General features: G+C 47.1%; 1 protein-coding gene across 3 annotated transcripts in view; it reads left to right on the top strand.

Moving 5' to 3' along the window:
- Positions 1-18,914, top strand: part of LOC140736239 (delayed-rectifier potassium channel regulatory subunit KCNS2) — a 58,042-nt gene that overhangs the window by 24,328 nt on the left and 14,800 nt on the right. For 2 of the 3 annotated variants that reach the window (XM_073062167.1, XM_073062168.1), the window contains 2 exons: positions 1,985-2,979; positions 10,806-11,245. In XM_073062167.1, coding sequence (XP_072918268.1) covers positions 2,014-2,979; positions 10,806-11,245 — 1,406 coding nt within the window. In that variant the 5' untranslated portion in view covers positions 1,985-2,013. Of the gene's footprint in view, positions 1-1,984; positions 2,980-10,805; positions 13,401-18,914 lie in introns of those variants that run through there. The other variant, XM_073062169.1, reaches the window with a different exon arrangement.

Below are 18,914 nucleotides of genomic sequence, written 5' to 3'. Positions count from 1 at the left end.
GTCTTCCTATCTAAAATGTCCTACCCCTTAAATGTCCCTGATGTATCTGCCCCTCCCATCAGCTCTGGATGTGCATTCCATGCACCCTGCAGTCTCTGTGTAAAATATCTACTTCCGACGTCCTCCCTCTACTTTCCTTCAATCACATAAAATAATCCCACATATTAGCCATTTCTGTCCGGGAAAGATCTCTGGTTGTCCACTACGTTTTTGCCTCATCATCTTGGACCCAGGAGAGATGAGCATAAGATTCTGGACTGATGGTACAGGGCTGCGCTGAGGGAGTCTCACCCTTCTTGTTTTGACTTTTCACTTTTCCAAAGGAAGTTTATTCAGTGATTACAGCATCACAGCTTTACAATCCTGAAGTTTTCCACCATTCACACAATTTATAGTCAACAGTTCCAAATTATAATGTATTCATTTCTATCCAGAATATACTCAAGCCCCTGTGGCTCCCACCAGTCCTGGAAATCCTCCATAAGGCCATAAGACCTAGGAGCAGAGTTAGGTCCTCCAATCCATCAAGCCTGCTCCAACATTCCATCATGGCTGATTTGTTATCCTTTTCAACCCCATTCTCCTACCTTCTCTCCATAACTGTTGACACCCTGACTAATCAAGAACTTATCAACCCTCGCCTTACATATACCCAATGACTTGGTCTCCACAGCCATCTGTGGCAATGAATTCCTCAGATTCATCACCCTCCTCCTCATCTCTGTTCTAAATCGATGTTCCCTATTCTGAGGCTGTGTCCTCTGGTCGTAGACTCCTCCACTATAGGAAACATCCTCTCCACATCCACCCTACAGGCCCATGCTGGTCCAGGAGCCTGAACCATCCTCAGTATTGTTTATCTATCTATCTATCTATTGTATGTATCTAAGTATCTATCAAACAATCAATCTAGCTATCTATCTATCTATTTATTTATTATTTGTTGTTCTGTTGTATTTGCATAGTTTATCTTTTAGATATTGTCAATCTTTGTGTGTTGTTTTACATTGATTCTATAGAAATTCTTTGTTTTACTATGAACGTCTGTAAGAAAATAAATCTCAGGGTTGTATATAGTGACATATATGTTATTTTGAAAATTTACTTTGAACTTTCTGATGGCTGTAGGGTAATAAATGTTTCACCTCTCAGCTTAAGTCTACGCCGATCTCGGTTTAAATTCCCCCTTCCAGAATGGGATTAACATTAGTAGGCATCACATTCACCATGTCTGTGCCAACTAAAGTGCCAAATTAAACCACCCTCATATGCCTGCACATGGTCAATATCCCCAATTTCTGGCCTATTCATGTGTCTGTCTGAATACCTCTTCAACGAGGCTATCGTATCCACTTCTACAGCCAGTGGCCACTTTATTAGGTACGGGAAGTGTATGTTCATGTCTCTAGATGCTGTGGCCATCCACTTCAAGTTCAATGTGTTGTGCATTCAGAGATGCTCTTCTGCACACCACTGTTGTAATGTGTGGTTATTTGAGTTACTGTCACCTTCCTGTCAGTTTAAACCAATTTGACCATTCTCCTCTGACCTCTGTCATTAACAAGTCGTTTTCACTCACAGAACTGACACTCAATGTTTTTGTTTGCTTTTTTTTGCACCATTCTCTGTAAATCCTAGAGACTGTTGTGCATGAAAATGTCAGATCAACAATTTCTGAGATACTCAAACCACCCCTTCTGGCACCAATGTGGAAGTTACTTCGATCACATTTCTTCCCCATTCCAAAGTTTGGTCTGAACAACAACTGAGCCTTTTCACTAAGTCTGCATGTTTTTATGCATTGAGTTGCTGCCACGTGATTGGCTGATTAGATATTTGCATTAACGAGCAGAGGTAAAGGAGTACCTAATGAAGTGGCCATTGAGTGTTTGCAGGTGAGGGGCAAAGGATGCTTTCTGTTCCCGGTGTGTTTCCCAGTAAACTCCATGGTTTGGTGTAACCATATCCCTTTGTCCATTCCCAGGTGGTTCCGCATCTGTTCTCCTGGTTACCATGGTGAATGAGACATCTCGAACCTGGGATCCTAAGTTTGAGGATCAAGCTATTAATGTGAACGTTGGAGGGCTGAAGAGGAAGCTGAGCTCCAGCACACTGTCTAAGTTCCCTAATACCAGGCTTGGCCAGCTACTCACCTGTGACTCGGAGGAGTCCATCCTCCGAATCTGTGATGACTATGACGTCTCCAAGAGGGAGTACTACTTCGACAGGCACCCGGGGCTCTTCCCGTACGTCCTCAACTTCTACCGGACTGGGAAGCTGCACATGATGGAGGAGCTCTGCGTCTTCTCGTTCTCGCAGGAGATCGAGTACTGGGGCATCAACGAGTTCTTCCTGGACTCCTGCTGCAGCTACCGATACCACGAGCGCAAGACAGAGAGCAGACGCAAGAACTGGGACGAGGAAAGCGACGTCAGCAGCATTGACACCTCCCCGGATGACATCTCCAATTTTAACCAGGACTTGCTGAGATTCGAAGGGATGAAGTACGGAAACTGCCGGAAGCAGCTCTGGTTGACGTTGGAGAACCCTGGATATTCCATTCCCAGCAGGCTCTTCAGCTTCATGTCCATCAGTGTTGTGCTGGGCTCCATCGCCACCATGTGCATTCACAGCATGTCCAAGTATCAGCACTTCGATGAATTTGGGGTGGAGATCGATGACCCCAGGCTACAGATCGTGGAGTATTTCTGCATTGCCTGGTTCTCCATGGAGGTGTGTTCACGGCTGCTCCTGACCCCCAACGTCAAGAGGTTCTGCTTCCACCCACTCAACATCATTGACATCATCTCAGTACTCCCATTCTATATCACCCTGCTGGTGGACCTGATCTTTGGCCAGTCCATGGACTTGGAGAACTTGGGGAAAGTTATCCAGATCCTCCGGCTGATGAGGATCTTCCGGGTGCTCAAGTTAGCACGCCACTCTACGGGACTGCGATCGTTAGGGGCAACCTTAAAGGTTAGAGGGAATCTCTTCTGTTTGCTTTATAAAACCCTGATTAGGCAACACCTGCTGAAGGGTCTTGGCTCAAAACGTCGACTGTTAATTCCATCCCATAGATGCTGCCTGACCTGCTGAGTTTTTCGAGGATTTTGTGTTTGTTTCCTGGGAGTATTGTATCAACTTCTATTCACCTCATTATAGGAAGGATGTGGAACCTTTAGAGAGGGTGCAGAGGAGATTTACCAGGATGCCTGGATTAGGGAGCATGTCTTGAGGAAAAATTGAGTGAACTAGAGCTAGTGTTTTTCTTTGGAGTGAAGGAGGATGAGATGTGACTTGATAGAGGTGTACCAGATGATAAGAAGCGTAGATCCAATGGACAGCTAGAGACTTTATCACAGGGAAGAAATGGCTAATACAAGGGGGCATAATTTTAAGGTGATTCATCATTATCATCATTATTCCCATGGCATATGACCTGGGTGATCATGGTCTTCCATCTGTCTTTAATATGAAAAGTTCTAATAAGCTCTACAAAACTTTTGCATGTCCATCCCTTGACGTAACCCATGAACATCATGAGCTGCCAACTGTGACCTTTTCCTCCATCAGTTTTTCCTGTCACTGCAAGTTGTTCGAGCTTCTCTTTCCTTAGTATGTGTCCCAGAGATTCCAGTTGCCATCTCCTGATCAATGATGCCGGCCCTCCTCCCACTCCAGCCCCTCACAACACTTCCTCACCTGTCACTCTGTCCCTCCATCATTCCTCTCAAAACCAGGAAAGTATAGGGGGGAAGGAATGCCAGAGTAAGTGTTTTACACAGAGAGCGTCAACCCGGGCTCACTCTGTAGCAGGCTGGCCCTCAAGTCAGGAGGTTGCTGGTTCAAATCCACCTCTGGAGGGTTAACCATTAAAGCCCGAGGCTGAAGCACTAGTAGGTTTCTGTGGGAGTGTGATACTGCCTTCACACTCTGCTCAAGAATGTTACTGAACTTGGAGACTGCGAGGAGAGGCTGAACAAACTGGGATTGTTTTCCTTGGAGTGAAAGAGGATGGGGGTGTGACATTGAAATCAGAATCTGGTCAATTATCACTGACAGATGTCATGATAATTTTAGTCCTTTAAAAATCAATGCTAACTTTTGCCTTTCTCACCACTGACTCAACCTGCAAGTTAACCTTTAGGGAGTCCTGCACGAGGACTCCGTCCCTCTGCACCTCTGATTTTTGAGGTTTATAATATCATCTGGGGGATAGTTAGGGGGAAATGTCACTGTCTGCCTCCCAGGGGAAGAGTTTAAAACTAAAGGGCAGAATGATGGAGCTACTCATCAGGCTAGGCAGGTCTAGGTCAGAAATGTCAACTATTTATTCCTCTCCACAGATGCTGCCTGGCCTGCTGAGTACCTCCAGCATTTTGTTTGTGTTGCTCTGGATTTCCAGCATCTGCATAATCTCATGTTTTTATGACATCCTTGTTGGTTGTATATGTTTTGATGTGAATGTGATAAATAAGTCCATGAATCTGAATCTGAAAGAATCTAAAGATTTAACAGACATTCGGACAAGTAGGGTTTAGAGCAGAGGTTGCCAACCTGGGGTCCACAAAACCCCTCGGTTAATGGTAGGGGTCCATGGTATAAAAACAGTTGGGAATCCCTGGTTTAGAGGGATATGGGCATAACACAGGAAAATGGGACTAGCTCAATGTTCAAAGTTCAAAGCAAATTTATTATCGAAGTACATTTATGTCACCATATGCAACCCCGGAGTTAATTTTCTTGCCAGCATTCACAGCAAAGAAACACAACAGAATCAGTGAAAATCTGTACCCATCAAGACAGACAAACAACCAATATGTAAAAGACAATGAACAAAATAATAATAAATACACTTGCAATAAATATTGAGAAAATGAGGTGAAGGAACACCTGCTCATGGCCAGATGCTCTATGGTGGAATTGACCTGAGCACAGACTCCCTGTGATGTCACTGCAGTGTAATAAAGATCCAAAGAGAGCTCCAATGGCACTAACCTAGAGACATAGAGCACTACAACACAAAAATAGGCCTTTTGGCCCATTTAGTCCATGCTGAAACATTGTTCCTCCTACTCCCATCGACCTGCACCTGGATCATTGTCCTCCATACCCCTCCCATCCAAGTACCTATCCAAACTTTTCTTAAATGTGGCATCCACTACTTCTGCTAGCAACTCGTTCCACACTCACATCACCCTCTCAGTGAAGAAGTTCTCCCTCAGGTTCCTCTTAACCTATGACCTCTAGTTCTAGTCTCACTCAACCTCAATAGAAAAAGCCTGCTTGTATTTACCCATCTACCTGAAGAGGAGCAGGAGAGTTCTCCCTGGCCATTATTTACTCCTGGATCAGCATCACCAAAGTTACATCGCCTGCTCATTTCAGCTGCTGTTTGGCAGCATCTTGCTGAGCACAGACTCCCGCGAATGTCGCTGAAGTGACAAAGGCTTGCAAAGTACGTCACTGGTTGTTCACCACCCCAGCACATCTGTGAAAAATAATACTGACAGCATGAGTAGTAAAGAGTCCTTGAAAGTGAGTCTGTAGGTTGTGGAATCAGTTCAGTGTTGAGGTGAGTGACGTTATCCACTCTGGTTTAGGAGCCTGATGGTTGAAGGGAAATAACTGTTCCTGAATCTTAGTTACTTACTTGCTGCCTGTTACGCCACTGGTGTTTAGGGCAGCAATGAAGGTCCTCCATCTCTGTCGGAACTTGGCCACTTTAGATGTAGGAGGATTCTTCATTGCTGTTTCCGTAACAGTTTTCTTTTACCAGTCAGGGTTGTTAACCCTGAGCTGAACTCCCTAACCCAGCAGACCAGTGGGCCATTCTTAGTCTGACTTTTGGCCTGTTTGGTATGGGTGACCCTATCAAGAGCCAAAACATGAAGCCCCAACTCCAGCCAGCATAGCTCTCCAAGTCATTGAGGGTTTGCAAGCCTCCAAACCCTACGACAAGGTTATGGACCTCTTGGACGTGTTCCTGAACCTAGTGGTGTCTAAATGGCAAAGTAAGAACAAGGAGTTCTCCGGGTTCTTCCCTCTCCTGCATCTTCAGCAAGTTGTTGTAGAACTCGCTGTTGAAAGGGGCAGTGGACACACTGTGCATGCAGTGGGAACTGTCAAAAAATGTATGTATTAGGGAAGAGAAGACCTTCAGGACGGAGGAGCAGAGGGAGATGCCAGAAATGATTGGATAATTCCTTTATTTATTGAGATACAGCATAGAATAGGCCCTTCCCACTCTTCGAGCTAGGCCGCCCAGCATTCCCCCGATTTAACCCTGGCCTAATCACAGGACAATTTTTACAATGACCAATTAACCTACCAACCGGTACGTCTTTGAACTGTGGGAGAAAACTGAAGCACCTGGAGGAAACCCACACAGTCAGGCTCCTTACAGGCAGCAGTGGGAATTGAACCTGGGTTGCTGGTACTGTGAACCACCACACTTCAGGAACATTGAAAGTATTATCCTGATGAAGAGTCTCAACCCAAAACGTCGACCGTTTATCTCCCACTATAGATGTTGCCTGCCCTGCTGAGTTCTGTGGAGAAACTCCGCAGGTCAGGCAACATCTGTCACCCATCACCTTCCAGCTAGCCTCTTTCCCCTCCCCCACCTTTTTATTCTGGCATCTCCTTCCTTCCTTCTCAGCCCTGAAGAAGGCTGTTGTCCCGAAACATCGACTGTTTACCAATCTCCATAGATGCTGCCTGACCTGCTGAGTTCCTCCATCATTTTGTGTGTGTTGCTCTGGATTTCCAGCATCTGCAGACTTTCTCGTGTTTGTGATATACTATCCCATTCATTTACCAAAAGAACATAATATAAAGGAGCAGAATTAGGCCATTTGGCCCATTGAGTCTGTTCTCCCATTTCATCATGGTTGTTCCAATTTTCCTCTCAGCCCCAGTCTCCTGCCTTCTCTCCGTAACCCTTCATGCCCTGACTAATCAAGAATCTATCAGCCTCTCCCTTAAATACACTCAATAATTTGACTTCCACAGCCGTCTGTGACAATGAATTCCACAGTTTCACTCCTCTCTGGCTAAAGGATTTCTTCCTTATCTCAATGGACATCCCTCTATTCTGAGGCTGCGTCCCCTGGTCTTAGACTCCCCACTATTTGACAAACAGACAGACATACTTTATTGTTCCTGAGGGAAATTGGGTTTCGTTACAGCCACACCAACCAAGAATAGTGTAGAAATATAGCAATATAAAACCATAAATAATTAAATAATAATAAGTTAATCATGCCAAGTGGAAATAAGTCCAGGACCAGCCTATTGGCTCAGGGTGTCTGACGCTCCTAGGGAGGAGTTGTAAAGTTTGATGGCCACAGGTAGGAATGACTTCCTATGATGCTCAGTGTTGCATCTCGGTGGAATGAGCCTCTGGCTGAATGTACTCCTGTGCCTAACCAGTACATTATGGAGTGGATGGGAGTCATTGTCCAAGATGGCATGCAACTTGGACAGCATCCTCTTTTCAGACACCACCGTCAGAGAGTCCAGTTCCACCCCCACAACATCACTGGCCTTACGAGTGAGAAGGACACTCTATTGAGGCCTTTCAACATTTGATAGGTGTCAATGAGATCCCCCTCATTTTTGTCCAAATTGTTTATATATCGGAAACAACAGATCTCTGATCTCCTGCCATAACAGGTCCCATCGACCACTACTGTCTGTTTCCCATGGGCAAGCCAGTTCTGAATCCAAACAGCCAATTCACCACAGATCCAGTGCAGCTTAACCTGCTGGATCAGCTTCATGTGAGGGACCTTGTCAAACACCCTACTGAAATCCATCTGGACAACATCCACAGCGCTAACAGTGTCCGTCACCAGCTCGAAAACTCAGTCTAATGTAATAGATCAGGCTGTCGGAAGTGTAAACAGAGAAGGACAGAGGAGACAGCAAAGACAGGATGTCTGATCTGTGTGACATGAAACATTTCAGCAGCTGGAGCACTGAAATAAAAGAGAATTCTGAACAGGTTGGCAGCAGCTGTAGAGGGGAAAGCAGGGGTATCATTACAGGTTTTTCATCAGGACTGGCCAATTCTGAGAGATAATGGCTATCAGAAATTGTTGGCAAGCCTTGAGAGCCATACTTTGACTATCTGGAAGTCCCTCTACCTCCATCAGCACCCACTCGCCTGACACGGGACCTTCCCCTCCAATGGCAGTAGATGCAACCACCCACTCCTCGCTATCCAGGGACACAAACACCTTTGCACAGAGCAAAAATTCATGTGAACTTTCTTCAATTTAGCAGACTCCTTCAAATCAGAGACAAATCAAGCAGAATAGCTTGATCCAGTCTATGAGAGGGACCTGTCACACTAGTTCTCCTCTCCTCTCACCGCTGAACCTGTCCATCTTAAGTCATTGAGTTACAGAGCACAGAAACAGGCCTTTCAGCCCAAGATATCCATTCCGAACAAGTTGCCTATCCGAGCTAGTCCCAATTGCCTGCATTTGGCCCTTATCCCTCTCAACCCTCCCTATCCATGGCCTGTCCAAGTGTACAGTGAGATTCGCCATTTGCATTAGTGAACAAGATAGTAGTAGGGTGGCTGTGTGCTCCAAAGTGCTGGATTTAGGCTCCAGTCTCCACAGAGACATGGGTTCAAATCCCACCACTGACATCAATGAAGAATAAATTCTCACTTTCTACTAGAATTTAATAAAAATGCACTGGAAAGTCTTCTGGGCACCATGATAGCGTAGCGGGGTTCTGGAGTTCAGAGTTCTAATCCTGCCCCATTCTGTAAGGAGCCTTTGTGTGTCCTCCCTGGGTACCAGATAGGTGAATTGGTCATTGTACGTTGTCCCGTGATTAGGTCGAGGTGGCGTGGCTCAAAGGGCCAGGAAGGCCAACTCTGCTCTATATCACTAAATAAAAATAATAGTCTGATTTACATGCTGGGGCAGCTCGTTAGTATCACCATGTGTCCAACGACAACAACTAGCTAACCCTAACCCATATGTCTTCCAGAGGAAACCTACCCGGCCATGTCAGAAACACACGAACCCCTTACAGAGGGTGGCGGAACTGAACCTGGGTCACTGGTGCTGTCATTGTGTTACACTAACTGTTACGGCTGGACTAAGACTTGGAATATAGGAGACTGAGGGGTGATTCTATCGAGGTGTATAAAATGGTAAGGGGCACAGATAGGGTGAGTGTGCACCGTCTTTCCTCCAGGACCAGAGAATCAAGAAATAGGGTGCAGAGGTTTAAGGTGAAAGGGGAAAGATGTAACGGGAACCCAAGAGGCAACCTGTTCACCCAGAGAGTGCTCCATATACGAAATGAGCTGCCAGAGGACGTGGTTGAGGGAGGCATAATAGCAACATTTGGGCAGGTACATGGATAGGAAAGGTTTAGAAGGAGACAGGATAATTGCTTGCAAAGATGCATCTAGCTTGGACAGTATTGGAATTGGTTTATTATTGTCATGTGTACCGAGATACGGTGAAAAGCTTGGATGGCATTTTGTTTCTACAGATCAGGTCATTACACAGATTTAGAACAAGGTCAAACAATAAAGCTGCCAAAAACACTGCAGTGCAGGTAAACAATAAGGAGCAAAGATCATAGTGAGGTAGATTGTGAGGTCAGGATTCCATCTTATCATACTAGAGACCCAGTCGAATCTGGTGACGGGGATAGAAGCTGACCTGGAGCTTGGTGGTGTGTGGGAGAGGGGAGAAATGAGAATGTGGGGTGAGTGGTGAATCTGATGATGCTGGCTGCTTTACTGAAGCAGCGAGAAGTACAGACAGTCTGTGGAGGGGAGGCTGGTTCCTGTGATGTGCTGAGATGTGTCCATAACTCTCTGCAGCTTTGGGCGGTCACGGTCAGGCCAGTGACCATGCCAAACATCCAGACAGAATACCTTCTGTGGTGCATCGATAAAAATTGGCAACAGTTGACAGGGACATGCTCTTTTTTTTTGCCTCCCGAGGCACCTTGGTCAGCATGGATCAATTGGGCTGAAGGGCCCGTTTCTATGCTCCGTGACTAATGTTCCATCTAATTTTCTTTTTCAGCTGCTCGGATCACCCATTGCTTTGAGCAGGAAATTTTTATAAAGCCTGAAAACTGCAAGGCACTTTAATTTTTTAAATTATGTATTTTTCCCCCTCCCCTCTTCTTCTGTTACCTTCTCTGGCCTTTTATCTTTTCTCTCCTGCCTATCACTTCCCCCTGGGTCCCTTCCCACTTCCCTTTCTCCCACGTCCACTCCCCTCTCCTATCAGATTCCTTCCTCTCCAACCCTTTATCGCCCCTACCCACCTAGCTTCACCTGTCACCTTCCAGCCAACCCTCTTCCCCTCTCCCACACCCCCCCCATCTTTTTATTGTGGCATCTTCCCCCTTCCTTCTCAGTCCTGTAGAAGGGTCTCGGTCTGAAACTTCGACTGTTTATTCATTTCCATAGATGCTGCCCAGCCTGCTGAATTCCTCCAGCACTTTGTGTGAATTGCTTTGGATTTCCAGCATCTCTCCTGTCCTTATGAAAGAAAATTCAAGCTGTGCAGTAATGCAGGCTATATGCCCAGGAATATTTCCATTATTGCATGGCTGCGCACCTGTGCAGCCTAGTGGGAGCAGTCTCTGTGACTCTCTATCTCATTTCCAAATGGCCTGCCCCTCCTTCACTGTAATCACTCCCCCCCCCCCCCCCCCCCGGTGGCTGTACATTCAGCTACTGAGACCCAAGTCGGTGCCTGCTGCTCCGGTTCTGCATCCCTGACAGCTCTCTGTCTCTTTTATTACAGCATAGTTACCGGGAAGTCGGGATCCTCCTTCTGTACCTGGGCGTGGGCGTGTGTGTCTTCTCCGGCATTGCGTACACGGCAGAGAAGGACGAGGACGTTGGACTGGGCACCATCCCGGCCTGCTGGTGGTGGGGCACAGTGAGCATGACCACGGTGGGCTATGGAGATGTGGTGCCCATCACAGTGGCCGGTAAGCTGGCCGCGTCAGGCTGCATCCTGGGGGGCATCCTGGTCGTGGCCCTGCCCATCACTATCATCTTCAACAAGTTCTCCCACTTCTACCGGCAGCAGAAGGCGCTGGAGGAGGCGGTGCGGGGCAGCCGCAGGGTGCGGAGAGAGGCGGGCACCGACGGGAAGGACGAGGACGAGGAGGCGGGGCAGCAGGATGACAGTGCGCCACAAGACGCCGTTGGAGTGGGGGACCACAAACCCACCACAAAGTAAGGCTGGCAGCCTCACAAGAGGACCCTCCTACTGAATCTATATTAGATCACAGGGCTTTCTTCACCCAGGAACATTCCGAAAAGATAAGGACTGTTGTCAGAACTTTATCATTGTCACACTTCCATTCACCCTTGAGAAGTTCAAGACAACCTCAATATGGAGGGTGTGGTCCACTTCCCCAGTTTGTTGGCCAGACAGTTGGGCACCCTGCCTGTTCCAACTCTCTGCCAGTGGGCTAATGTCCCCACTGGAGACCCAGGAAACCCCTCAGTTTTACCATTCCCCACCATCATCCTAACCTTGTTACACACAGCAATAATTGTAATACACCCTCAGTGGGGAAGAGTGATCACAATCCTCAGTGGGGAAGAGTGATCACAATCCTCAGTGGGGAAGAGCGATCACAATCCTCAATGGGGAAGAGTGATCACAATCCTCAATGGTGAAGAGCGATCACAATCCTCAGTGGGGAAGAGCGATCACAATCCTCAGTGGGGAAGAGTGATCACAATCCTGAATGGTGAAGAGCGATCACAATCCTCTGTGGGGAAGAGTGATCACAATTCTCAGTGGGGAAGAGTGATCACAATCCTCAATGGGGAAGAGTGATCACAATCCTCAGTAGGACTTTCCAACTCCAATGGCAACTAGCTCTATTTAAATGCACAGCGGTGAGAATTTGCATTTTTGACCTACCAGACTCCTGCAGCTGGCTCAAGGGACAACATCAAATTGACAGTGGCACTATGCCAATTCAGCAAATGGCAGAGGGAAGGGAGTGGGGAGAGGGTGTGGAAGTTTGGTCAAAGGAACAGGTTATAAAAAAGCTTACTGAAGGAGAAAGGGAAGAGGTGGTGAAGAGGATGAGGGAGGGTATTGAAGGGGTAGGGGAGAGGGTAAGGGGGGTATTGAAGGAGAAAGAGAAGGGGTGGGAAAGAAGGTAAGGCGGGTACTGCAGTGTTGAGGGTTTTAACAGTTGGATGTCCGGCTGCCAATGGTGAAGCGATTACGTTCAGGAGGTCAGCGACCTTGGAGCTGGGAGAAAATGGCAAGGCCCAGATGGTGAGAATCCTTGATGAGAGATGCCACCTTCTTTTCCCCAGGATAGGAAGTCCAAAACTAAGGGGCATAGGGTTAGGGTGAGAGGGGAAAATGTGAAAAGGGACTCAAAGGGCAACGTTTCCATGGAGAGGGTGGTGAGGGTATGGAATGAGTTGCCTGAGGATGTGGTTGAGACAGGTACTTAAGAAACACTTGGGAAGGTACATGAGGGATGGGAATTAGAGGGATATGGACTGAATGCAGGAAATTGGGACTGGTTAGGTAGGAACAGTGGTTGGCATGGACTTGTTGGGCCAAAGGGGCTGTATTCAAGCTGTATTGCTCCATGATTCCATGATTCAAGTAAAAGTTTAATTGTCATTCAGCCATACACAAATACAGCCAAACAAAGAAATGTTCCTTCTGGGGCCAAGAGGCAAAACACATTGCCAACAGCACACAGCACATATAGATACCACTGCACAAAAGTATATGGTCACAAAAAACATATATAACCCAAGTCCCTGAATGGCATGGTCTGTAGATTGATGTTGTCCTACTCCAGCTTGTTCTTCCACTGAGTGAACACTGGAGGGCAGCACTGATGGGAGGGGCCAGCCCAACCCAGTATGGTTTCCCGCAAGCCCATAGAGACCTCTGCTCTCTTCTGGTGTCTCCACTCCTGGGTGGCTGCAATGGAAGATGGAATGAGTGGGACAACTGAGGTCATGATTCAGGACCAGGAAGCCTGCCATCCAACAGCCTGCCACATTATCCACAGCCCAGCCATTGGTGACATGGTTTCCAGATGCCTAATTCGTTGCCTCCACCACATTCCCCCAACCCATCTCCACAACATGCAAGCTTTCAAATCCAAAAGTTGGCATCAGCTTCCCATGAACCATGGCTTCATCTGAACGTCTCTGAGGGGGTTGTGCAAGAGTAAACAGCGATAAACCTTTCCCACTCAACACACACACACACACACACACACACACACACACACACACACACACACACACACACACACACACACACACACACACACACACACACACACACACACACACACACACACACACACACACACACACACACACACACACAAAATGCCGGAGCAACTCAGAAGGTCAGGCAGCAGTCAAGGTTTGGGGCCGAAACCCTTCATCAGGACGGGAAAGGAAAGGGGGGAGAAGCCAGAATAAGAAGGTGGAGGAGGGGAAGGAGTACAAGCTGGCAGGTGAGAGGTGAAACTTGGTGGGTGTGAGGGAGGGTTAAGGTAAAAAGATGAGAGGTGATCGGTGGAAAAGGTAAAAGGCTGAAGAAGAGGGAATCAGATAGGAGAGGAGAGTGGAGTAAGGGAGAAAGGGAAGGAGGAGAAGCACCAAAGGAGGGGAGAGGCATCAAGGGAGGTGATAGGCAGGTGAGGAGCCAGAGTGGGGAATTGAAGAAGAGGGAAAGGGGGAGGAGGGCAATTACTGGAAGTTGGAGGAATCAATGTTCATGTAATCAGCTTGGAGGCTACAACCAACCATAGCCTGAAGGTCATTGCAGAGGCTCAGAAGGGAACTGATAACAACAAGAGATTCTGCAAATCCAGAGTAACACACACAAAATGCCAGAGGAACTCAGCAGGTCAGGCAGCATCTATGGAAATGAATAAACAGTCGGCATTTGGGCCCAAGACCCTTCATCAGGTCGTAATGAAGGGTTTCGGCCTGAAACATCGACTATTTAAGACCATAAGACATAGGAGCAAAATTAGGCCATTCAGCCCATTGAGTCTGTTCTGCCATTTGATCATGGCTGAATTATTAGCCTCTTCAACCCCATTCCTCTCTATAGATACTGCCTGGCCTGCTGATTTCCTCCAGCATTTTGTGTTAGAAGGGTGAAGTGCAGCAATTATTAAATGTGGAGTGAACCGGAATACTCTGCCTTTGAGACTGATGGAAGCCAATAACTTTCCAAAGGGAAATTGGCTAAATTGGTTTCACAGTTACTGAGCGTGGTTTCAGCATCTGACTTTTATTGTCAGCAAGGTGAAAGGTGAAATGAATTAGTACAGTGATTTGTGATTAGGAATGGCGTGTCTCAGTCTTTCTAAAATGTATTACATGAATAATTGAAGTCAAGGTGGGGTCAACCCTCTGCCAAAAGCAGAATTTCTCAGTGGCCAACTATTTAATTCCTATTCCCCATTTCTGTTCCAGTAACTTTCCCCTCCTATTCCCCACTCTGACATATTACCTATTCTGCTCTCCTGCCTATCGCTTCCCTCTGGTGTCCCTCCTTCTTCCCTTTGTCCTATGGCCCACTCTCTTCTCTCCAATCAGAGTCCTCCCTTTCCAGTCCTTTACCTTTCCCACCTGCCTGGCTTTGCCTATTACCTTCTAGCTTGTCCTCCATTCCTCCCACCACTTTTTTTTATTCTGCCTCCTTTTCCCTTCTTTTCCAGTCCTGAAGAAGGTTCTCGGCTCAATGCATCGACTGTTTATTCCTCTCCATGGATACTGCCCGACCTGCTGAGTTCCTCCAGCATTTTGTAGGTGCTGTTCTCGATTTCTAGTGTCTGCAGAACCTCTTGCATATGATTTACGTGTGTGCACAGGAGTAATGAGAAAGGGGAAAATACAGAGACAAAGGGGCAGGCAGGTGAAGGGGGCTTGGAGTAGTACTGAGACAGGGACAATCCCGTTCCTCACACAGATGTTGCTCGACCGACTGACCTCCCTCCAACAAGTTGCTTATTGCTTGGGTTTGGGGCTGGTGGGACGCTGCTTTCAACAGCCAGCTGGGGAACCGTGGGCTGAGTGGCCTCACCTGTCCCATGAACCCATGCCACACATGTCAGCCAGCTGTGCCCGTGGGCACGATCCCCTCGACTTCCAGCTGCTCACCCTGTGGATTTATGAAACCTAAATACAGAACTGAACCGTTCAACTTAGCTGCCCAGACAAGAGGAATCCAGTTTCCTGATGGGTTGGCAAGTCATTTGAAGGAGGCACAAGTACAGGCATCAAGAAATCATCACTATGACCTTTACAGTTTACTCTTTACAAAAGTTATTACTGAAGGAGCTGATCAATAGAAATGATTAAAGAGCACTGGGAGAAGAAAGGCTATGAAAGCTGGAATAACAATGAGCTCGAGAGATCAGATGGATATTGATGTCAAATGACTGATGGTGTGTCGCTCCTCAGAGCTCCAGTTCCATGCTATTCTTGTTGGAGGACATAGTGAGGTCCGGTTCTGCATTTCAAAAACCTCTCATCAGTCTTCCCCATCAATACAGAACCGAACAAATGAAGCAGGTAATCCGAATCACAAGCACTTTACTGCCAATATGTAAGACATACCGAATTGATTGTGGTTGGTTCAGTACCAGGCATAAATACAGGACAATACCCTAGCATATGAGGAGCGTTTAATGGCTCTGGGCCAGTATTCACTGGAACTCAGGAGAATCCAGGGTGACTTCATTGAAACCTATCGAACGGTGAAAGGCCTTGATAGGGTGGATGTGGAGAGGATGTTTCCTATGGTGGATGAGTCTAAGACCAGAGGACACAGCCTCTGAATAGAGTGATGTTCTTTTAGAATGGAGATGAGGAGGAATTTCTTTAGCCAGAGAGTGGTGAAACTGTGGAATTCTGTGCCACAGGCAGCTGTGGAGGCCAAGTTTTTATGCACATTTAAGGCAGAGTTGACAGATTCTTGATAGGTCAGGGCATGAAGGGATACGGAGAAGGCAGGAGACTGGGGCCGAAAGGGAAAATGGATCAGCCACGCTGAAATAGTGGAGCAGACTCAATGGGCTGAATGGCCTAATTCTGCTCCTATATCTTATGGTCTTATAACAGACATCACAATAGCAACCAACAATTTACAATAGTGCAACCAGCCATGAGCAATCAACAATCAGCAGAACAGTTACATGTACACATGTCAATAATCAAACTTAAATAAATGTGAACATATGAACAGACTTAATAATTCCCAACAGAACAAGGAGAGCAGGGAAGACCAATTAATGGATGTTGTTCAGGGACAACTAGGGTATTACACCTGAGTGGGTTTTGTTGAGAAGCTGGATAGTTACAGGAAAGAAGCTTTGGAGATGACGTGTAGTCCTGGTGGTGACGGACTTGCAGTCTCCCTGATGGCATTTTGGTGAATAGGTGACTGCGAGGGTGGGTAGTGTCAGCAGTAGTTTTTCCAGCTCTCCAACCCTACAATGTCCTTGCCAGGTAATACGAGTGACTGAAATCACAGCCGTTATCCTCGATCCAGGACACAACCAAAGAGAAACACTGACATTTCTCCACACACGCACGCACCCTGGAGGAGCTCAGCAGGTCAGGCATCTATGGAGGGGAATGGAGAGTTGACACCTCGAGTCGAGGTTGCCTCTAGCTGATTGAGATATCTTGACCCGAGACATGAACTGCCCATTTCCCTCTGCAGATACTGCCTGACCCATTCAGTTCCTCCAGTGCCTTGTGCGTTGCTTCAGATTCCAGCATCGGCACTCTCTAGTGTGCCTCACACACACACACACACAATTACATCATGTGCACAGGCATATGGGCACACTAAGAACTAGGGTGCATAGGTTGAGTGTGAGAGGGGAGAGCGTTGCGTACAATTCCGGTCAGCCCACTGTAGGAAGGATTTCAAAGCTTTGGAAAGGGTGCAGAGGAGGTTTACCAGGATGCTGCCTGCCTGGTTTAGAGGGCATGTGCTATCATGAGAGGCTGGATAAATCTGCTTTGTTCTCTTCAGAGCGCCAGAGGCTGAGGAGAGATCTGATAGAGATTTGTAAGATTATGGGAGGCATTGAGAGTTGACAGGGAGTATCTATTTCCCAGGGTAGGAGGGTCTAACACCAGAGGGCATGCATTGGAGGTGAGAGGGGATAGGTTCAAAGGGGATGTGAGGTTTTAGCTTTCTACTCAGAGAGTGTGGATGTCTGAAATGCACTGTATGGTATAGTGGTAGAGGCAAGTACATTCGAGGCATTTAGATAGGCATATGAATATGAAGAAGATGGAGGGATATGGACATATGGTAGGAGGGATATGGACATATGGTAGGAAGGATTATAATTTTGGGGTTTTTTGACTTACGTTTTAGCTGGTTTGGCACAATATTGTGGGCTAAAGGGCCTGTTCCTGGGCTGTACTGCTCTATGTTCTGAGGGGCAACCTTTTCACCCGGAGGGTGGTCAGTATGTGGAATGAGGTGCCAGAGGAAGTGGCTGAGACAGGTACACAAACAACAATTATAAGGTACTTGGACAGGTACATGGTAAGAAAGGTTTAGAGGGATTTGGGTAAATTGGGAAAAAGCGTAGGGGGAACTCAACAAGTCAGGCAGCATCTGCGGAAGGGGAATAAACAGATGTTGCAGGCTGAGACCCGACATTAGTGGGACAATGGGATTACTCTTGGTCAGCATTGACCAGTTGGGCTGAATAGCCTTATTCTGTGTTGTTTGACTTTATGAGTCACACACACACAAGTATATGTGCACATACCATACAACAAGTAGACACTGGTACAGACTGGCCTTCGTATGCTTGCTTACGTAGAGGTATCCATGTTGTAAAAGGGTCCGTAATACAAAGGTGCCATTGGAAATATGAGGGGTTCTGCAGATGCTGGAAATCCAAGGCAAAGCACACAGGAGTATCATTGGAAATTATGATGTAGCTGTCAGATTATTCAGGGTCTGATGAAACGAGACTGGCGTCAGTCTCAGCCCGGCCTCCTGTGGGCACTGACCTGCAACACAAACAACAGCTGTTTGTGACTCGAATCGGAAAGCCGCCCAGAGCACCAGGAGGAAGCTCCCTCTGGTCGTGAAGGAGTGCTGGGGCTGAAGGTCACGATTTCCCCATTGCATTTGTTTCTAAAGGCATTACTGATCCAGCTGATAAACACAAGAGATTCTACGGATGCTGGAAATCTTCAGCAGCACACACAAAATGCTGGAGGAATTCAGCAAGTCAGGCAGCATCTGTGGAGGGGGAATACACAGATGTTTCAGGCAGAGACTCTTCATCAGTTTATCCAACCGTTCATTCCCCTCCGTAGACGCTGCCCGACCTGCTGAGTTCCTTCAGCACTTTGTGAGTGTTACCGCTGACAGAGAGGAGACTTGCTTCCACTGCAGGGGGACAGCTTTCTTCAATACTGACCCCGCCAATCACACCCCCACAACACAACGCGTTCCTCACTGTCGCATTTTACATTCTCCTGCACGATCGCTCTGCACCCCCAGGGGAACACATTCACCATATACAACACATGGTTTAAAGATGCAATCTGGACAGCAATCTACATTCGTGTAGCACCTTTCAGGGCTTCAGGAAGTGCCAAAGTGCTGTGCAGCTAATAAAGCCGGCAAGCCTCTCCTGTAGTACTGGAAACACAATGGCCACGTTAGGCATAGCAAGATCCCACAAAGAGCAGTGAGTTAAATTATCATCGTAGGCACACAAATGCATCACCCACGCAAACACCCAACACGTGTGACACACACAAAACGCTGGAGGAGTTCAGCAAGTCAGGCAGCATCTATGGAGGGAAATAAGCAGTCAAGTAATCGGGACGAGACCCC

This window comes from Hemitrygon akajei, chromosome 11 (genome assembly GCF_048418815.1).
Source record: "Hemitrygon akajei chromosome 11, sHemAka1.3, whole genome shotgun sequence".
NCBI classification, from domain to species: Eukaryota; Metazoa; Chordata; class Chondrichthyes; order Myliobatiformes; family Dasyatidae; genus Hemitrygon; species Hemitrygon akajei.
This window is presented reverse-complemented; position numbering and strand designations above follow the sequence as displayed.